We start from the raw sequence: 17,973 nt of genomic DNA on the forward strand, positions 1-17,973 counted from the left end.
ATAATGCAATCAAGCAGAGTCAACACAAAAATAAAATTTGCTGGAGAAACTCAAGCAGTATGTGTGAGGAGAAAGCAGAGTTAATGTTTCAAGTCTGGTGACTCTTCATCAGAACTTACTATATTTTTCTCACCTGAAAAAGAGTTATGGGTGGGGCCCCGAGTAGGATTGGAACAATGAATGTTCCATGTACCCTTCAAAGAAACAGGCATAACTTGTACCCATGCCGAAACCCATGGTCACACCTTTGATCTGAAGAAAGGGAAAGAAGTTGTTCAAGGTTAGGATGAACTTGGCCAGGTGAAGGAGTGTGATGGTGGATGGGGATAGCCTTTTTATTGGGAAGAAGCAGAGAGCCCTAAGACCATTCCGATGGGGAATGGATGGGTAGAGGGATTGTAGAGTCTATGGTGCAGAAGAAGCAGCTGGTGCCCATCAACTGGAAATTTTGAAACCAAAATAAAACAAGAGGAATTTTGGATTTAAGTAGAAAAAGCCTGGATATGGGGAGAAACTATTGAGTCAAGGTTGGAAAAGATAAGTTCTGTGGGGCAGGAACAGGCAGAAACAATGGGCCTGCCAGAGCAATCCTTTTTGTGGATTTTGGAAAGAAGGTAGAAGCTGGCTGTACAGGATTGGGAAATTGTGAGCTGGGATGCTGTGGGGGGAAATTCCCAGATGAGATAAGGTTGCTGACAGCCATAAACACAATGGCCTGATGCACAATGATAAGCGTCATGATCTGGGGAAGATGAGAGGAGGTGGCCAAGAGCTGGCACTTAGCCTCTGCGATGCAGGGGTCAGTACGCCAGACAACAACAGTTCCACCCTTATCAATCTGTTTCCATATTTCATCAGTTAATATCAGTGTCATTCAAAATCATTTCCACTGGCTAATGACTGATGGCAAGTGTCCATGATTAAGCAACCGATTGCACTTTCCTCATGTTGGACATTTCCAAAGTCACACTACCAAACAAGCATACATCCAGTACCAGAACAGTGTAAGATGTGCTGAAAGCTCAATTAGCTGGTACAAAATTGAATAAATGGAGTCCCTACCTAGTTATATAACAAGTCCTGACTGGGATTTCAGGATTTCCAGTATTTAAGAGGACTAAACAAACATACTGAAAATCCTGAAAAAGTGAAATAAAAAAATAAAATATTGGAAATACAGAGCAGCTTAGACGCTATCCATGGAGAAAGAAAGTGAGTTCATTTTTTAAACTAATGACCTTCTCAGATTATCAACATAACACATCTTGCTCCCTCTGCACAGATGTTGCCTAACCTGCTACGTATTTCCAGCATTTTTTGTTTTTATCACTAATTCAATTTCAAAACCTTGCCTTTGGCTACGTACACCTATTACATGCTGGTGACCACACATCCTCACTGGACCACAACTCCTTTCAAACCTCTGTGTATCTATGAATGAAATGTGTACGGTCTTCACAGCCTCATTAACACTTGGTGCTCAATATGACTTATGCTGACTGATTTACTTCAACTTTATTTCTTTGTGTTTACCCAAAATTAAATATATCAATCTCGGTCTTGACAATTGCGAGATATCATTTTGTGTGAACAGAGTTTAATTTTATCATTTCACTGTGAGTCAAAAATATTCTCCTTAATTTCGCTCCCAAAAGGCAAATCTTTAACTTTAAAATTGTACCAACTCAATCTGCACATTCTGTCTGACTGAGGCTATGTGCCTCTGAAATATAACTTCCTTGTTTTTATTTTTCTGGGAATATTTTATGCCTTCCACTGGAGTTAAAACAAGAGGCCAACAGAACCCCAAAAATTTCTAAGATCTAATTGTTAACATAAAGCTTAAACTTCTTTTGATAAGTAACTTGTAGTTGAGCTTAACTTATTTGATTAATTGTTTCTTGCTTTTTCCTCACATTTCTTAGGCAATGTCAGCTGTACTGTGTTGTGGCCCAGTGTTTGATAATGTAGGTCTCTCTCCTGATGGCTACCTTTATAAATGGCTGGACAATATTTTGGCATGTCATGATCTGCGGGTAAGGAAATTGAGGTAACTTCTTAGCATTAATGGTTTCACCATTTAACATCCTTCACACTTGGATAGTCATTATTTCTCCACGGTCTGATTCAATATTTAGTTATGCACAAGAGACGTTAACACCCTATATTGAAAATAGTTGAATGCTAACAAGCACATTTACTAATATATACTCCACACATTTAATCTTCTTGTGATGTTGGCACAGTAATTAACCTGATTCCAAGAAATGCATCTCAGAACCTTAAAACGTCATAAGTCAAGACTTTGGATCAATCATTCGATTGTCAAGGAATTGAAGGGTTATGGGGTGCAGACGGATAAATCAGGAAGAAACTGTAACCAGGTCAGCTATGAGCCTATTAAATAATGGAGCAAGCTTTCTGGGCAGAATGGCCTGTCACTGCTTCTAAGTCTTATGTTTCCCATGTAACTTTATACAGACAGATGTGATTGCTGAAAATTGACACATATGAGTTTTTGAATAGTTTACACAGAATTCCAAAGCTGAATATAGAAAATATTTTGTCAAATATTTTATGAGTGTCAAATAAATTTAATCACTTTTTCTATAGAGTATTTCTGAGGGTTTTGGATGTAAATTTGCTAGTGATATTGTATAATAATATTGAAGCAGCAAATTGAATCCTAACAAGACATGGGACTATTGCACTGTGGGGAGATATATCCAATTGTACATGTAGTGGTAAAATATACCTATTTAAATAGGCCTGTTAAGATTAAGATTTTGAATTGGTATTAATTCTTGGGTGGAATTTACCTCACTCACCCCCATCTATGGGAGTAATTAGGAAATGATTAATGTGGAGTGGGGGGGAGGGGTGTGGGGGGGTGAGCGCGGCGATGAATTGATGCAGAGTCATAGAATCAGGAGGAAAAGCAGGGAATAGAGTGCCCATTGCCTGCCCAATTCCCTACTAATTAATTCAGTATAGGAAAGATTAAGGTTACCTTCCTGTCGATGCCACTTGTAATCTTAAATGACTGTTCAATGCCACATAGAGGCCGCGTCTATACCTGATAGACTCCCAGGGAGATCAGCCGGATGTGGCCCATTTAAAGGGGTCACCAACTGAGGTGCCTCTTCCCTGACCTCACCAACATCTGCTTCACTGCACCAGAGTCTCTTTAGGCAAGCCAAATCCCGCATTACTTCATTCCAAACATTCATTCAGCACTTGTATTTCTGGGCCTGCTGCAGTACCAGCAATGGCCATTCCTCCTCCTGATTGATTCGTAGATCTTAGAGGTAAGATCTTCACCTTTAAAGGCAAGGAATCCTTGATGACTGGTAATTATCTGCCTAAATATCATTGAATTTTTTTCAGGGCTTTCAAAAATAGCCATGATAGAGTTGCTTCAGCTTTCCAGCTGGCGGACAGGCCCCCTCCCACCAAAACTATTCATTTTAGCCCTTTGAATCCACTGTTAACAGTGAAAGCTTCATGATAATAGGTAGTTTATTATGAAATATCATCTGAATGTAATTGAAGTATTCGTCACATATATATTGAAAGTTGCAAAAGAAAAATCCGAAATGTTTTACCTTTAAAAGGTAATTTTAATGCAACTTTTCAAATTTACCTGGAATTCATTGATGTTTATTTGAAATAATAAATTGCTCTCATGGAGAAATTGCATAGCATATATGTTTTAGAAAGGAAACATTGAGACATCTGCGTAATCGACTGGTTTATAAAGCGTTATTTATTTATTTATATGAATATAAACCTGAAAGTTACACCATGCCATTATATCATACAAGCACTATATATGTATCAAATTCCTAAGCCCCTTATTCTATGAAGATGCTGAACTATTCAGATTAGCAAAAAAAACTTGATATAAGCAGTTTAGTCATTTACATAATAATGCATAAGATGTGTAACTTTTGGCCACATTGACATTTCTAAATCTTCTTTTGATATTACAGGTCCACCAGCTTGGCTGTGAAGTTGTGATATTACTGCTGGAGCTAAATCCAGACCAAGTAAACCTTTTTAATTGGGCTGTAGATCGTTGCTATACAGGATCTCACCAGTTGGCATCAGGGTGTTTCAAAGCCATTGCTACTGTATGTGGAAGCAGGTAATCAACTTCAGATAGCTAGGTACTCTTCAGTAGGTACAATCCAAGCAATCAGTTCTTGTAATTGTAATTTTTTTAACACAAAAACATAGAATATATGAGCAAGAGTAGGCAATTTGGCTCTTCAAGTTTGGTGCACTATTCAGTATGATCACACTGATCATCCAATTCAGTACCAGTTTAGGCAGTGCAGATTGAATGTTGGCCCTTATTTCAAGTTGGTTGGAGTATATGAGTAGGGAAGTCATCATCTGTACAAGGTGCTGGTGAGACCACATCTGGAGTACTGTATGCGCTTCTGGTCCCTTTATTTTAAAAAATACATTATTTCATTAGAGGCAGTTTAGAACAGGTTCACAAGGATGGTTCCTGGTATAGAGGGATGCCTTATAAGCAAAAGTTAAACAGTTGGGACTCTACTCACTGGAATTTAGAAGAATGAGCGGTGATCTCATTGAATCATATAGGATTCTTCAGGTACTTGGCAAATCTGTGAAGATGTAACTAGTAGAGTGGATAAGGGGAACCAGTGGATTTTTCAGCCTTGAGAGTATGTTCAAATATCAGCAAGTATCCTTACAATGAGTAGTGAAATATTTTTATTTTTATTCTTAGGAACTATCCGTGTGATATTGTGACACTGTTGAACCTGGTGCTCTTTAAAGCTTCTGATACAGACAGAGATATTTACGAAATATCAATGCAGCTGTTACAGGTACAAAATAACCCATGTGAAATCTAGTGGAGTCTAACTATGAATACTTAAACAAGGACCAAAACTTTACCAACAAGGGGTAATGCCGTGTTGTTAGTACGAAGGGTGGGTCCCCATCCCACACAAGCAGAATATGGGACCACTGTGGCACATTTCCCAGGCAGCACCCCTCTTACCTGGCTGCATTTGGGCCTGCCACCCTTGTTAGGATGGCAGGCTGGCTATCCATGTTGCCATCCCATTTAGTTAACTCAACAGCATAATTGCAGTGGATTTATAATGTTGTGTTTTATACCAGAAATAGGTAGGCAGACCCCCAGCAACCCTTCCTTTGGTGGTGTCTGGTGCTGCATGGCAGGAGGAGGTTTTGTACAAAAGGGCTGCTTCCTTGGAGAACAGAATCTTCAGTTCAGATGATCTCCTGGTAAAGCTGCTGGTCAACTGTCTCCATAACAACTGATTGCCTCCATATATGGCGGGTGACCAGTCTGCTACCAGCAAAACATGAGAGGCTTAGAAAATGGCTGTAACTGAGCCTTTCTTGATTGAATGCTCCCAACTCTGCTCCTCAAACTTTTACCAGATCTTCTGTCTCCCATCCAGAGTGTGGCCACCAGGTGACTATCTTTTGACAAGTTTCCTCATGGACCCACTGTGTACTGGGTCAGCCTGTACAAAAGTCATGCCACTATAAAAATGAAATATGATAGAGAAGATAATTGATTTGCTGAAACTGTACTTTCAATGCTTGGTATGTTATGAAGGAGCCCTGCAGCACTCAGCAGATGTGTACATGGCATACTGCAACCCAAATGCATTGCAGTGTGGCTTGCCATAACCTTCCTAATGGCAATTAGGGATAAACAGTAAACGCTAGACTTGCTAATGACTGTCACATTCCATGGCTGCCTTGGCATCATGTTCAGCTTGCATGATGACTTCAGTCTGGGTTTTCAGCACAGCGCCAGATTTTTGGTGGCTTCTGCTTGTGTTGCATGTCTGTCCAACTCTACTCCAATGCTTGTGTCTGTAAGTGCACTAATCTAATTGACCACCACTGCTAAGCTGGAAAACGTGGCCTGTAGGCTCTACACAATCCATTAAAGAGATCATTTGAGGCCTCAACTGCAAAATGACCCATGCAACCTATTCCTCCAGTGAACTGAAATAAAACAAAAAAATCTGGAATTTGAAAACAAAAATAGAAGTGCTGGAGAAATGAAGGGTCACTTGGCTCAAAACGTTAACTCTGTTTCTGTCTCTGCAGATGATGGGAGACCTGCTGAGTTTCTCCAGCACCTTCTGTTTTTGTTTTCTCCAGTGAGCAATTATCCATACTATGCCATTGTTCCCTTTAGTGGCTTCAGGCCATATTGTGATTTGTGTTTCACCACATACAGAATTTGCCTCTAAGGCAAACTTCATAGTAATGCCAAGTCAGTATCTGAACAACAATAAGAGTGATTTTATTTTGTTATTCTCTGTCTTCCTGCTTTTCTACTTCTTACTTTTCCAACAAGTGATAACGCCCTGGTCCCAATCCCACACAAGCAGAATATGGGACCACTGTGGCACATTTCCCAGGCAGCACCTCCTTTCCTGGCTGTAGTGTTAGAAAAGCTTGCAGCATGCTCCCCTTCACACGCTCACCTCTCCTTTTGTGCCATAATTCACTGTTCTAACACAGGTTCCCTCAAGTATTTGCAATCTTCTTCAACCAGAATGCACTTCCAATTTAACTAATGCAAGCTAAATTTAAGTAAAACTATCTTTTCATGAACCTGAGCCCTCCACTGATGCAGATAGCCACTCAACATTGCACACACTGCTGGTTTCATACAGCATTCATGCAAATTCACGTGCAGCGGAAAGTTGTTGTGCAGCCTACAGCAGAAATAATGAGCCATTGTTAATTGTGCAGTAGCATTCACGGACCCTGTTTCGATTCTAATTTAGCCAGTCCCATCCTAAAGCCTGATCTTCAACCCCCAACGTGGCACTTTCCATCGAGGATTGACAGATGATCTAAATACTGTACGATGAATCCAGAACTCTCATTAATCTATTTATTGTTATGTGCATCCTGTTGGAGTTCATTATAACAGCTGATTTCATTATCTATTTTTGTTCTCAGATTTTGGAAGCAAAATTATTCCTGTATTCCAAAAAGGTGGCTGAACAAAAACCTGATAGTATTCTGTTTGGAACGCATGGACCATTACCTCACCTATATTCGGTATCATTGTCTCAACTGTCAAATGAATTAGCAAGGATGTATCCTGAGCTTACACTTCCTATGTTTTCAGGTATTCTCTAATTATTCATTTATGATTTATTTTTCTCTTCTGGTGAATAATAAGTACAAGAGAAAATATGCAGCTTTTATTGGGAAAACTCAACTGGTCTGGCAACATCTGTGTAGAAAAATCAGAGTTAATGTTTTGAGTGCAGAGGCTCTTCTTCAGGTGCTTTGGACCCGAAACAATAACTCTGCTTTCTTTCCACTGATGCTGACAGATTTCATGAGTTTTCCCAGTAATTTCTGTTTTTGTTTCTGATTTCCAGCATCTGCAACTTTAATGCAGTGTTTATTGTTTATGCAATATAAATCCAGTAAAAATTAGCCACGCGTGAAACGTTTTTAATAGTATTCTTGCTGTATTTTTCAAACATTTAATCACTAAGTGAATGGGCTGTTTCTTGATGAGCAGGCTCTGTAGGCAGAAGAGTTTCTGTGTGGAGTCCATGAACTTTGGCTTTTGTTGCATAATGCAGAGATTTGACTCCATTATGGCATCATTTTAATATTACACCTGAACAGAAGACAGTTTTGACAGCCTTGGCTACCAGTTGGTTGGAGGAGAGCGCTCCACAGACCCTACTGGAACAACTGGGAACATGATGATGTCCAATTCCCTGGAGATTGTGGAGGAAAGCACTCAGCTTGTCCTGAGGCTGTCCTCCACCTCCCTTCACTTGTTAGGTTCCCTTAAATCTAGAAATTTCCATCCAACCACTGTTAAATTATCAAAGTAGTTTAATAAGAAGTGATCAGCCTCTTTAAGATACTTAAATGGCTAATCTGCCTCTCGGAGGTGCATGCCACCCCTTGTCCTAACCTTGTAAACTCTCAAAGTAGCTAGGTTGGAGGCACATTTTGTAAGGTTTGTAGTATCTCCCCTGACCCAAACACTGGTTTTTGAGAAGTAAAATTAATCACATAATCCCTGCAGTATGGAAGTAGGCTACTCTGCCCATCAAGTCTACATCAACCAGCATCTCCAAACAGCATCCCACCCAGACCTACCCCATATCCCTGTAACCTATGGCTAATCTACCTAGTCTGCACATCCCTAAATGTGCTAAATTACCATAGTGGACAATTTAGAATGGCCAATCCACCTAACCTGCACATCTTTGGACTGTGGGAGGAAACCAGAGCACCCAGAGGAAATCCATGCAGATGCTGGAAGAATGTACGAACTCCACACAGACAGTTGCCTGAAGGCGGAATGAAACCTAGGTCCCTGGTGCTAACCACTGAGCCACCATACTGCCCACCATGCCGAACTATTAAGTCTCAATAGTTTGTACATCCAGCTGTTGAACCCACAAAAAGTTTTGCAAATGACACATTATAAGTAATGTGTTTTTAATCTTTATGTGGAGGTATTAAATGGAAGAAATTCAAGAAAACAGTTTTGGACTGAGGTCTAATATCAATGAATTTTCAGTTGACCTCAAAGGCTTAGAAATACAATAACTGTTAAGAGCACTTAAGAGCAAAGCAGTATTTCTTGAAAAATATGGCCTCCTTATTTTTATGTATGGGGTCTGGAGGAGCTGAAGGCTTCTCTTAATCTTAGATTTAAGATTATAGCTTATGCTGCTCCAAGACACACTCACCACTCCAACCACCTCCTTCTGTGAGATGCAGTATCAAACCCTGGTCAGCACACTGACCTGCATGCCTAGATGTGCACGGATTTCTGTAACGCAGCCATAATTCACTGTTTCTGCAGATGAAGCGAAGATATGTTAATGAAAGCTGACAATTAGCATGCACCATGTATGAGTCAGAAATTGACTGATACCTATTGGGTGAGTTGCCTTATAAGGAGAGGCTGGATAGGCTAGGCTTGTATCCATTTGATTTTGTATGACTAAGAGGTGTTTTGATTGAAAAATTGTGTGGCGACGTGACAGGATTTATATGGAAAGAATGTTTCCTGTGGTGGGAAAATATGGAACTATAGGTCACTGCTTAAAAATGAAAGGTCACCCATTTAAGACAGAGATAAGGAGGAAGGTTTTTAGTCAAGGGTCATGAATCATTGGAACTCACTTCCTCAAAAAGCAATAAGAGGCAGAATGTTCGAATATTTTGAAAGACAACGGTAGGTAGATCCTTGACAAGCAAAGGGTTGGAAGGTTGTTGAGTTAGGCAGGAATGAAGAGTTGAGGTTAAAATCAGGTCAGCCATGTTGTTATTGCATGGTAGAGCAAGGACCGAGTGGCATCCTGTTACTCCTAATTCATATATTCATAGGTTTTCCTCTGGAAATCTACTGTTTTGATGTGTTTAAAGATAGGCACATACTACACACAAAGGTACTGATGGCAGAGATAGATGTGACATAACTCAGCAAGCCAGGCAGCACACTAAGTATTCTTTAAATATTTCCATTTTCATAAGAAATAAGCATTAAAGGCATGCACCATCATTTACAGTTACAATTTACCTTTGTTATCCAATAATTATGATCAACAATGAAAAAGATTACTCATTAACAGAATTGCGTTCACTCTGTACAGCTTTATTTCGGCTTTTGCCCGAAACATTGATTCTCCTGCACCTCGGATGCTGCCTACTTGCTGTGCTTTTCTGGTACCACACTCTCGACCAGCATCTGCAGTCCCCACTTTCGCTCAATTTTATTTTTGCCAACCTCTTAATTGTATGCACTGTTATTCGTTTAGTCGTCTGATATCTATTCATTCCAGTGATGATGTTATTTTCCAGGAAGTGTTGTTCTTGTAGCCAGTGTTGTTGTAATGGTGATTGGTCATTCTGTAATCTACATAGATGATGAGATCACATCTTTCTTGTCAGTTGCCTGAAGTGAAGGCACAGTTCTTCTAGTTGTATATAAATACCTGTGGTTGCAACCAGCATTCCCTCTAATTTTCTTACCAGCTGCGTAGGTTAGCAAGGCCCATGCATGGCAGTGACTTCTGGAACTGGAAGTAAATGCTTCAATCGATTGTCATGCATGGAACTTCAAAGCAGTTACGAGCATGCATAGCTGTGCAGCTTAGAGTGAACGTTGGTTGTAATGACATATCTAGTCATTCATATTCACTGCATATGATCAAAGTGACAACTATTCAACACAGGTTTCAAATTGCCACATGGGCTGACTCTTGTTCGGAACATTCAATTTTTGCACTTTGACTGGCTCCTCCTCGTTCAACCCTGGCAATGACTTGGCAATTTTATCAGTGAGATTTGTATTTCGGTTTCATTTTGACTTTGTTATTCATGTTTATTAGTAGCTCTGGCTTCGCTTGCTTTTTTCATGATTGAAGAATAAGCTTGAATGTAGCGTGATATTAGTCTTTGTATTGAAATACTTTCCATGCCTTCAGAAAGTATATTTATCCATTCAAGGTTTGTACAGGTCTATGTGTTGCTGGAAAAGTGCAGCAGGTCAGGCAGCATCCAAGGAGCAGGAGAATCGACATTTCGGGCATAAGCCCTTCTTCAGGAATGAGGAGAGTGTGCCAAGATAGGGAGGAGGGACTTGGGGGAGGGGCATTGGAAATGCGATAGGTGGAAGGAGGTTAAGGTGAGGGTGATAGGCCAGAGAGGGGGTGGGGGCGGAGAGGTCGGGAAGAAGATTGCAGGTCAAGAAGGCGGTGCTGAGTCCGAGGGTTGGGACTGAGAAAAGGTGGGGGGAGGGGAAATGAGGAAGCTGGAGAAATCTGCATTCATCCCTTGTGGTTGGAGGGTTCCTAGGTGGAAGATGAGGCGCTCTTCCTCCAGGCGTCGTGTTGCCATGGTCTGGCGATGGAGGAGGCCAATGACCTGCATGTCCTTGGCGGAGTGGGAGGGGGAGTTAAAGTGTTCAGCCACAGGGCAGTTGGGTTGGTTGGTGCGGGTGTCCCAGAGGTGTTCTCTGAAACGTTCCGCAAGTAGGCGGCCTGTCTCCCCAATGTAGAGGAGGCTATATCGGATGCAGCGGATTCAGTAAATGATGTGTGTGGAGGTGCAGGTGAATTTGTGACGGATATGGAAGGATCCCTTGGGGCCTTGGAGGGAAGTGAGGGGGGAGGTTGGGTGCAAGTTTGCAGGGGAAGGTGCCGGGAGTGGAGGTTGGGTTGGTGGGGAGTGTGGACCTGACGAGGGAGTCGCGGAGGGAGTGGTCTTTTCGGAACGCTGATAGGGGAGGAGAGGGAAATGTATCCTTGGTGGTGGGGTCTGTTTGGAGGTGGCAGAAATGATGAAGGATGATACGATGTATCTGGAAGTTGGTGGGGTGGGAGGTGAGGACCAGTGGGGTTCTGTCCTGGTGGCGATTGGAGGGGTGGGGTTCAAGGGCGGAGTAGCGGGAAGTGGAGGAGATGCAGTGGAGAGCATCGCAACCACGTCTGAGGGGAATTGCCCCCTGTAAAAACGCCATCCCATATTCTCAATTCCTTCGCCTCTGCCGCATCTGCTCCCAGGAGGACCAGTTCCAATACCGTACAACCCAGATGGCCTCCTTCTTCAAAGACCCTTTATGATGCCTTTGGCAATCTTCATTACCACCTCTGCCTTTCCATTAGTGGTAGTGTGTAGGTGATGTATGGTATCGAATGACCAAATCATTTATGAAAGGCATGCATTCTTCACTCATAAATTATGGGCAATTATCATACCTCACTATGTCTGAAAGGCTATAATGACTGAAGTACTTTTTTTTAGGCATTCCACAATCTCACTAATAGTTATTGTTGTGAACTGGTCTAATTCTGAGTAGTCAGAATAGTAGCCAATGGTGACAAGACAATCAATTCCTACAAAAGTGAGAGTTCTACTCCAGGCTTTATCCTAAAGGGATGTCATATTTCATAAGCAGTTCTTTGGCTTGCTTAATTTTGTATTCATTGCAAACACTGCACTGAATGATGTCCTTAATCTCAGTGTTCACATAGGATTACAAGAGCACTTCTGTTATCTTCTTCAGACTGGATTCCTTGATAGATTTCATGGATGCATTTCTGCATCTCATGTCTCATGTCCTTGGTTATGACTCTGTATGACTCAAACCAGCAGAAGTGCTTCCTCTGATTCCCATTTATGCTAATTTTGAAAGAGCTGCCATTTTTAGTCAAATGCAGCCTTGATGACACGAGCCGTCACTGTCAACTCACCACTAGAATTAACCTCTTTTGTCCAGGTTTTAGACCAAAGTGAGGAGTTGAGTGGCCCTGGCAAAGCCCAAACTGAACATCAGCGGCATGTTATTGCTAAAAGGGTGTTGCTTGATAACAATGTTGATGACCCCTTTCATTATTTTATTGATAATCGAGAATAGACTGATGAGGAAGTAGTTTGCCAGATTAGATTTGTCCTGCTTTTTGTGTATAGGATTTAGCAATTTTCCATATTGCAGGTGCAGGAGTCTTCTCCTCAAATAATTGTTTAATTGTCCATGACAACTGTCACAACAGTATGTGGCAGGACAGCAGACCTTAGATCTGACCATTAGTTGTGGAATCATTTCGCCCTGTCTATCACTTGTTGACAATTCATTTTTTGGTATGCCTGACACTACTTCTTGTATATTCTAATGCACTTTTCACTTGAATGAAGGTTAATCTCCTGACCTGATGGTCATGGTGGAGTGCTGAGCCAAGAGGTTGCAAATTGTATTTGTCACATGGATGCCCAGTCTTAAGTTACTAGAACTTTTCAAAATCTATCATATTTGGTATGAAGGTAGTACCGCACAACAAAATAGAGAGCATCTTTAGTGTCATGATGGGACTTCATTTCCTTAAGGACTGTGTGGTCACTCAAATCAAGGGTAATCAGGTGTGGAGGAAAGGTGCTGCCTTTGACAGTGACAACCACATCCCAAGAAAAGTCAAAGAAGAAAATATATACATGTTGAAATTCATATAGTTTCATGTGCTATAAGTTTGGTCTATTGAGAAATCTTGTTAATAGCCATTTGTTGACCCTGCAAACTTGACACAAAATGCATCAAGGTTAACCTCTGGTACAGTGGCGATCCTGATCAGATCATTGTTGCTCCATTATGGAAACTTGCAAATGGGCCATAGAGAAATCCTATTGGAATTGAAATATTAACTTGGTTTATCTCTGCGTAGATGCTGCCAGATCTACTATGTTTCTCTAACACTTCCTATTTTGATTTCAGATTTCTACAATATGTAATATTTTACTTACATTTTAAATTATATACTTACCTAACAAGAATCTGAGTTATTGGGCTTAGATTGAAATGTTGAATGCAAAACACCATTGGATTTCTCCAAATTTGTATGTTCATTATGCTGAACAATTCTGACTGTGCTATTAATAACACTAACAACTAATTTAATGTACTCAGTTGAGCTTGTAACATGGCTTATTTATACTTCTCAAAGCAGCTTGGGGAATCTCTGGGTCCCTGTTCCTTTCTCCAGGGCAATGCCTGAGCAAAAGTGAATTTGCCAAACTATCAACACCTATTTCCTCCTGTAATATAAGTTGTTGTGAGCATTTCAAATTGGAATCCTCGCATTTGTCCCAGCAACACTTCAAAATTTGGGACATAAGGGGAAAGAGGAGCCAGTAGGGGATGGCACTGAGACTGACAGAAGGCAGAGAATAACAGTAATGGGGTCTTTTTCAGGATGGCAGCCAGTGACCACAGGTCATTCTGCTATTAACGCAACAGTTATGTTCCTGAGGCCAGGTGTTGACATACTGTCTATTGTACAATCTACCCAATCTTTACTTCTGGCCATTTCTAATATGGGGACCCAATTCAGAAATTGAAAGTTTCCATCAAAATTTCACAAGTTAAGTATCTGTACTATTAAATACCAATGATTTATATCAGTATTTTGTGCAATAATGGATTTGATTTTTGTGTAGTACTGTTCTGGTTATGATAATAACCGCGCAAATATGTTTTCTTACACAAGTCTCAAATTAAATCCTATTATCTAAAAATAGTTTGACACTTGCATCATCAAGATATCCTCTACTACAGTAGTTCCACTTTTTCTATTTTATGATTAGGATACCCTTCTGAGCTAGTAGGTTCTGTGAATATTTTATAAATGTGAAGTAATTTCACACTTTCTGTAAAGTAAAAAAGGAGAGGATCACTATAATTTAATATCAAGGTAACTTTATGAGCTATTTTGCTTTGTATATATATTTTTGGAAGTACTGAAAATAATATTTTGTTTCCATCTCCTTGACCAGAGGTCAGCCAGAGATTTCCAACCACTCACCCAAATGGCCGGCAAATTATGCTCACTTATTTGTTGCCATGGCTACGTAACATTGAACTAGTGGATGGTGGACTTCTGCCCATTATGTCAAACCCACAAACTCCTGATGAACAATCTAACTACAAGGAGGAAGAAATGATTGAGGAATGTGGACTGAAAGGAAATGGCTGGGGGTCTCCACAAGCCACTTCACTGGTTCTTAATAATCTCATGTACATGACTGCCAAGGTAATGTTTTATTATTTCTTAACTATGATACATGAGGGGGCTAGGTGGCTAGAGTGCACTGCATAATAATGCTGACAGCCTGTTTTTAATCTCCATACCAGCTGAGGTAGTGTTTGAACCTGTCTGTTCTCCTTGAGTCATGCCATATGGCAGAAGACCTGACTAACAATTGCCAGACAATGAAGACAAAACATGCAGAGAAAAAGATGAATTCCATTTCTTCTCCAATTTAGCACCGTCAAACAAATTAAGTTAGACATATATATTCATGAAATGGTAAAACGTTCTTGATATTAATAACAAATATGAAATTTTTGGGTCAGATTTTCATGCAAGTGTCAGCCAAAACAGAAATGGGTAGCATTTAAAAGCAGTGGGCAGCAACTGATTCTGTGATTCCCTCCACATCCCTGTTAAGTGGGATTTTTAAGGGTATGGGTCATGAGCCACCATGTGGTAATCCCATTGTTGCCTGCTCTATTGGAGAGCTACGCATTTTAGATACTGTTTCAATGGAGGAGGAAAGGATTGCCTCAGAGGAATTGAGAGCCATGGGGAAATCCTAGTCTGGAGTTGTAAACCTTTGACAATTGAAAAACATTGAAAATAGGAGCAGGAGGGGGCCATTCATTCCTTTGGACCTGATCATGGCTGTTCATCCAACTTAGTACCCTGTTTCGGTTTTTACCCTGTACTCTTTGATCCATTTAGCTCCAAGAACTATACCCAAATGCTTCTTGAAAATGTTCAGTGTTTTGGCCTTAACCACTTTCTGGTGGCAGAGAACTCCAAAGGCTTGCCACTTGGGTGAAGAAATTTCTCCGCATTTCAGTCCTACCTTGCCTACCCAGTATTCTTAGACTGTGACCCTTGGTTCTGGACTCCCCAGTAATCAGGAACATCCCTCCTACATTTACCCTATCTAGTCCTGTTAGAATTTTATACATTTCTAGGAGTTCCCCTGTCCCTGTAATTGTTCTAAATTGTAGTGAACATGGTCCCAACTGATGCAGTCATCCTTCATATATCAATCCTGCCCATCCCAGGGATCAGCCTGATGTTGTCAACTACAAATGTGATATGAGAAACATGCTAAATACAGTGATTAATTGTTTAAAAAAGATAAGTAAAAGGCAACCATTAAATTGGCAAGCAGTGTGAAAATGTTCAGATGCATTAAAGTACTTTATCCATACATCAGGACAAATGCAATAATGGAAATTTCAAACAAACAACAATATTACAGAAAATTATTTCTGAAAGTTACATCCATTCATGTACAGGAAGCTTTTGTCTTCAAACAAAAGAATTATATTTAAGCTTTGTGCCTTTTTGTGTTAAGTAGAAGATTGGAAGTTTATGGTTCCTGTTGCTTTCTCTCTGGCAATGTCTTAACCAATCAGATCTGACTTGCCAATCAATCAGCATGTTTTCTTCTGTAATATTATTGTTTCTGTTTGAAATTTCTGTTCTTGCATCTTTCCTGATAAGTGCAAGTCAAGAAGCTTTGGCAATATGTCCTTCTTTCCAGCAATACCTTGAACTACAAAATCCCTTATTATTTCGGAGAGTGCTACTAGATTCCTGCAGGCAATCTAACCCAACTCACACAGTAAATGGCTTTTTATACCCCATCTGATTTTACACACAATGATGATAGCCTCAATACTTCAAGCCTTTGAGTGTTATCATCAATTCTCACTTCTACAACTAGTTTAGTCTATTGTTTGCTGAAAACCTACTTGGTGATATTTCCGTGGATCTTATTTACCCTTTAGCACGAAAAAGATACCACTGGCAGGTTAGATGGTGTTTGTAGAAACGTTATGATAATTAAACATGACTGCTCGACTTTAAATAAGCTGAATTCATGACAATTCTAAATCAACATCTTCAGAAATTGACTCGAAGTCCACAATTACAAGTAATTTTTTTTTCCTTCTTCTTCCAGTATGGGGATGAAGTTCCTGGATCAGAGATGGAAAATGCCTGGAATGCACTGGTAGACAATGAAAAATGGAGCAATAATCTCAGAGTTGCCCTGCAATTTCTGATCAGCCTTTGTGGAGTTAGCAGTGACACACCTCTTCTGTTGTATGTGAGTAGCTTAGACCATAACATAAATGCTGTACAGGGATTAGAATTTCAAAATCTGAAAGGAAAGACAAATTACTGATTTTTTTTGTTTAGAAGAACACTAGATTGCCAAATTTCACATGATTACAAAAATTTGTACGTATTTATAATCATTTACACCAATATTTATAATGGAGTGATACCTAGCACATAGAAAGATGTTTGTTATTATTGGAGGGCAGTCATCTCAGCTCCAAGACATCTCTACAGGACTTCTTAAGGATAGTGTCCTAGGCCCAGCTGTCTTCAGCTGCTTCATCAATAACTTTCTCTTCATCATAACTTCAGAAATAGATGTTCATGTGGCTGCAGTTCAGGTCCAAATGCAAGACCTGGACATGTGCTGAAAAGTGGCAAGTAACATTTATGCCATGCAGATGTCAGGCAATATCTTACCAATAAGAAACAATCTAATTCCTCATAACATTCAAAGACATTACCATCACTGAATCCCCCAATATCAACATCCTGGAAATTACCATTGAGCAGAAACTGACTGGACTCTCTATACAAATACAACAACTACCAGACCTGGTCAAAGATTCGGAATCCTGCAATGAATAACTCATCTTCTGACTCCTTAAACCTGTCCACAATCTACAATGCGTAAGTGAGGAGTGTGATAGAATACTCTGCACTTGCTTGGATGGGTGCTGCTCCAAAAACAGTTCAGAAGCTTGACACCATCCAGGGCAGTACAGTCTGCTTGATTGGTACCACATTCACAAAAACTCCATCAATCCACCATCAACACTCAGTAGTAGCGGTGTGTATCATCTACAAGATGCACTGCAGGAATACACCAAAGATCCTTACATAGCACATTCCAAACCCATGACCACTTCCATCTAGAAGGACAAGGACAGCAGATACATGGGAACACCGCCCCCTGCAAGTTATGCCTTGGAAATATATTGCCGTTCCTTCAGTGTTGCTGTGTCAGAGTTATTGAGCTCCTTCACTCACGGTATTGTCGGTCTACCTACATTACATGTGTCGCAACAGTTCAAGAAGGCAGCTCACACCACCTTCGCAAGGGCAACTAGGGACAGGCAATAAATACTAACCTAGCTAGCAATATCATCTTGCGTGCTTCAATTAAACCTGCTTCGAGCACATGCCTCGGCAGTGCATTCCATATCCTAACTATTCATTCTGTGAAAATGTTTTTTGTCTCACATTGCCCTTGCTTCTTTTGTAAATCCACTTTAAACCAATATCCTCTCATTCT

The 17,973-nt window shown here is 40.4% G+C and overlaps 1 protein-coding gene across 7 annotated transcripts in view; it reads left to right on the forward strand.

Annotated features, from left to right (window-relative positions):
- The window catches only part of LOC122551062 (protein furry homolog), a 350,939-nt gene that overhangs the window by 207,307 nt on the left and 125,659 nt on the right, over positions 1–17,973 (forward strand). For all 7 annotated transcript variants that reach the window (XM_087988218.1, XM_087988219.1, XM_087988222.1 and 4 more), the window contains 6 exons: positions 1,926–2,036; positions 3,993–4,147; positions 4,763–4,862; positions 6,997–7,168; positions 14,350–14,606; positions 16,558–16,704. In XM_087988218.1, the coding sequence (XP_087844344.1) occupies positions 1,926–2,036; positions 3,993–4,147; positions 4,763–4,862; positions 6,997–7,168; positions 14,350–14,606; positions 16,558–16,704 (942 nt within the window). The remainder of the gene's footprint in view (positions 1–1,925; positions 2,037–3,992; positions 4,148–4,762; positions 4,863–6,996; positions 7,169–14,349; positions 14,607–16,557; positions 16,705–17,973) is intronic.

The sequence above is a fragment of the Chiloscyllium plagiosum genome, unplaced genomic scaffold (genome assembly GCF_037043375.1).
Source record: "Chiloscyllium plagiosum isolate Xiang-an unplaced genomic scaffold, Cpla_swu_hap1 HiC_scaffold_6, whole genome shotgun sequence".
Classification (NCBI taxonomy): Eukaryota; Metazoa; Chordata; class Chondrichthyes; order Orectolobiformes; family Hemiscylliidae; genus Chiloscyllium; species Chiloscyllium plagiosum.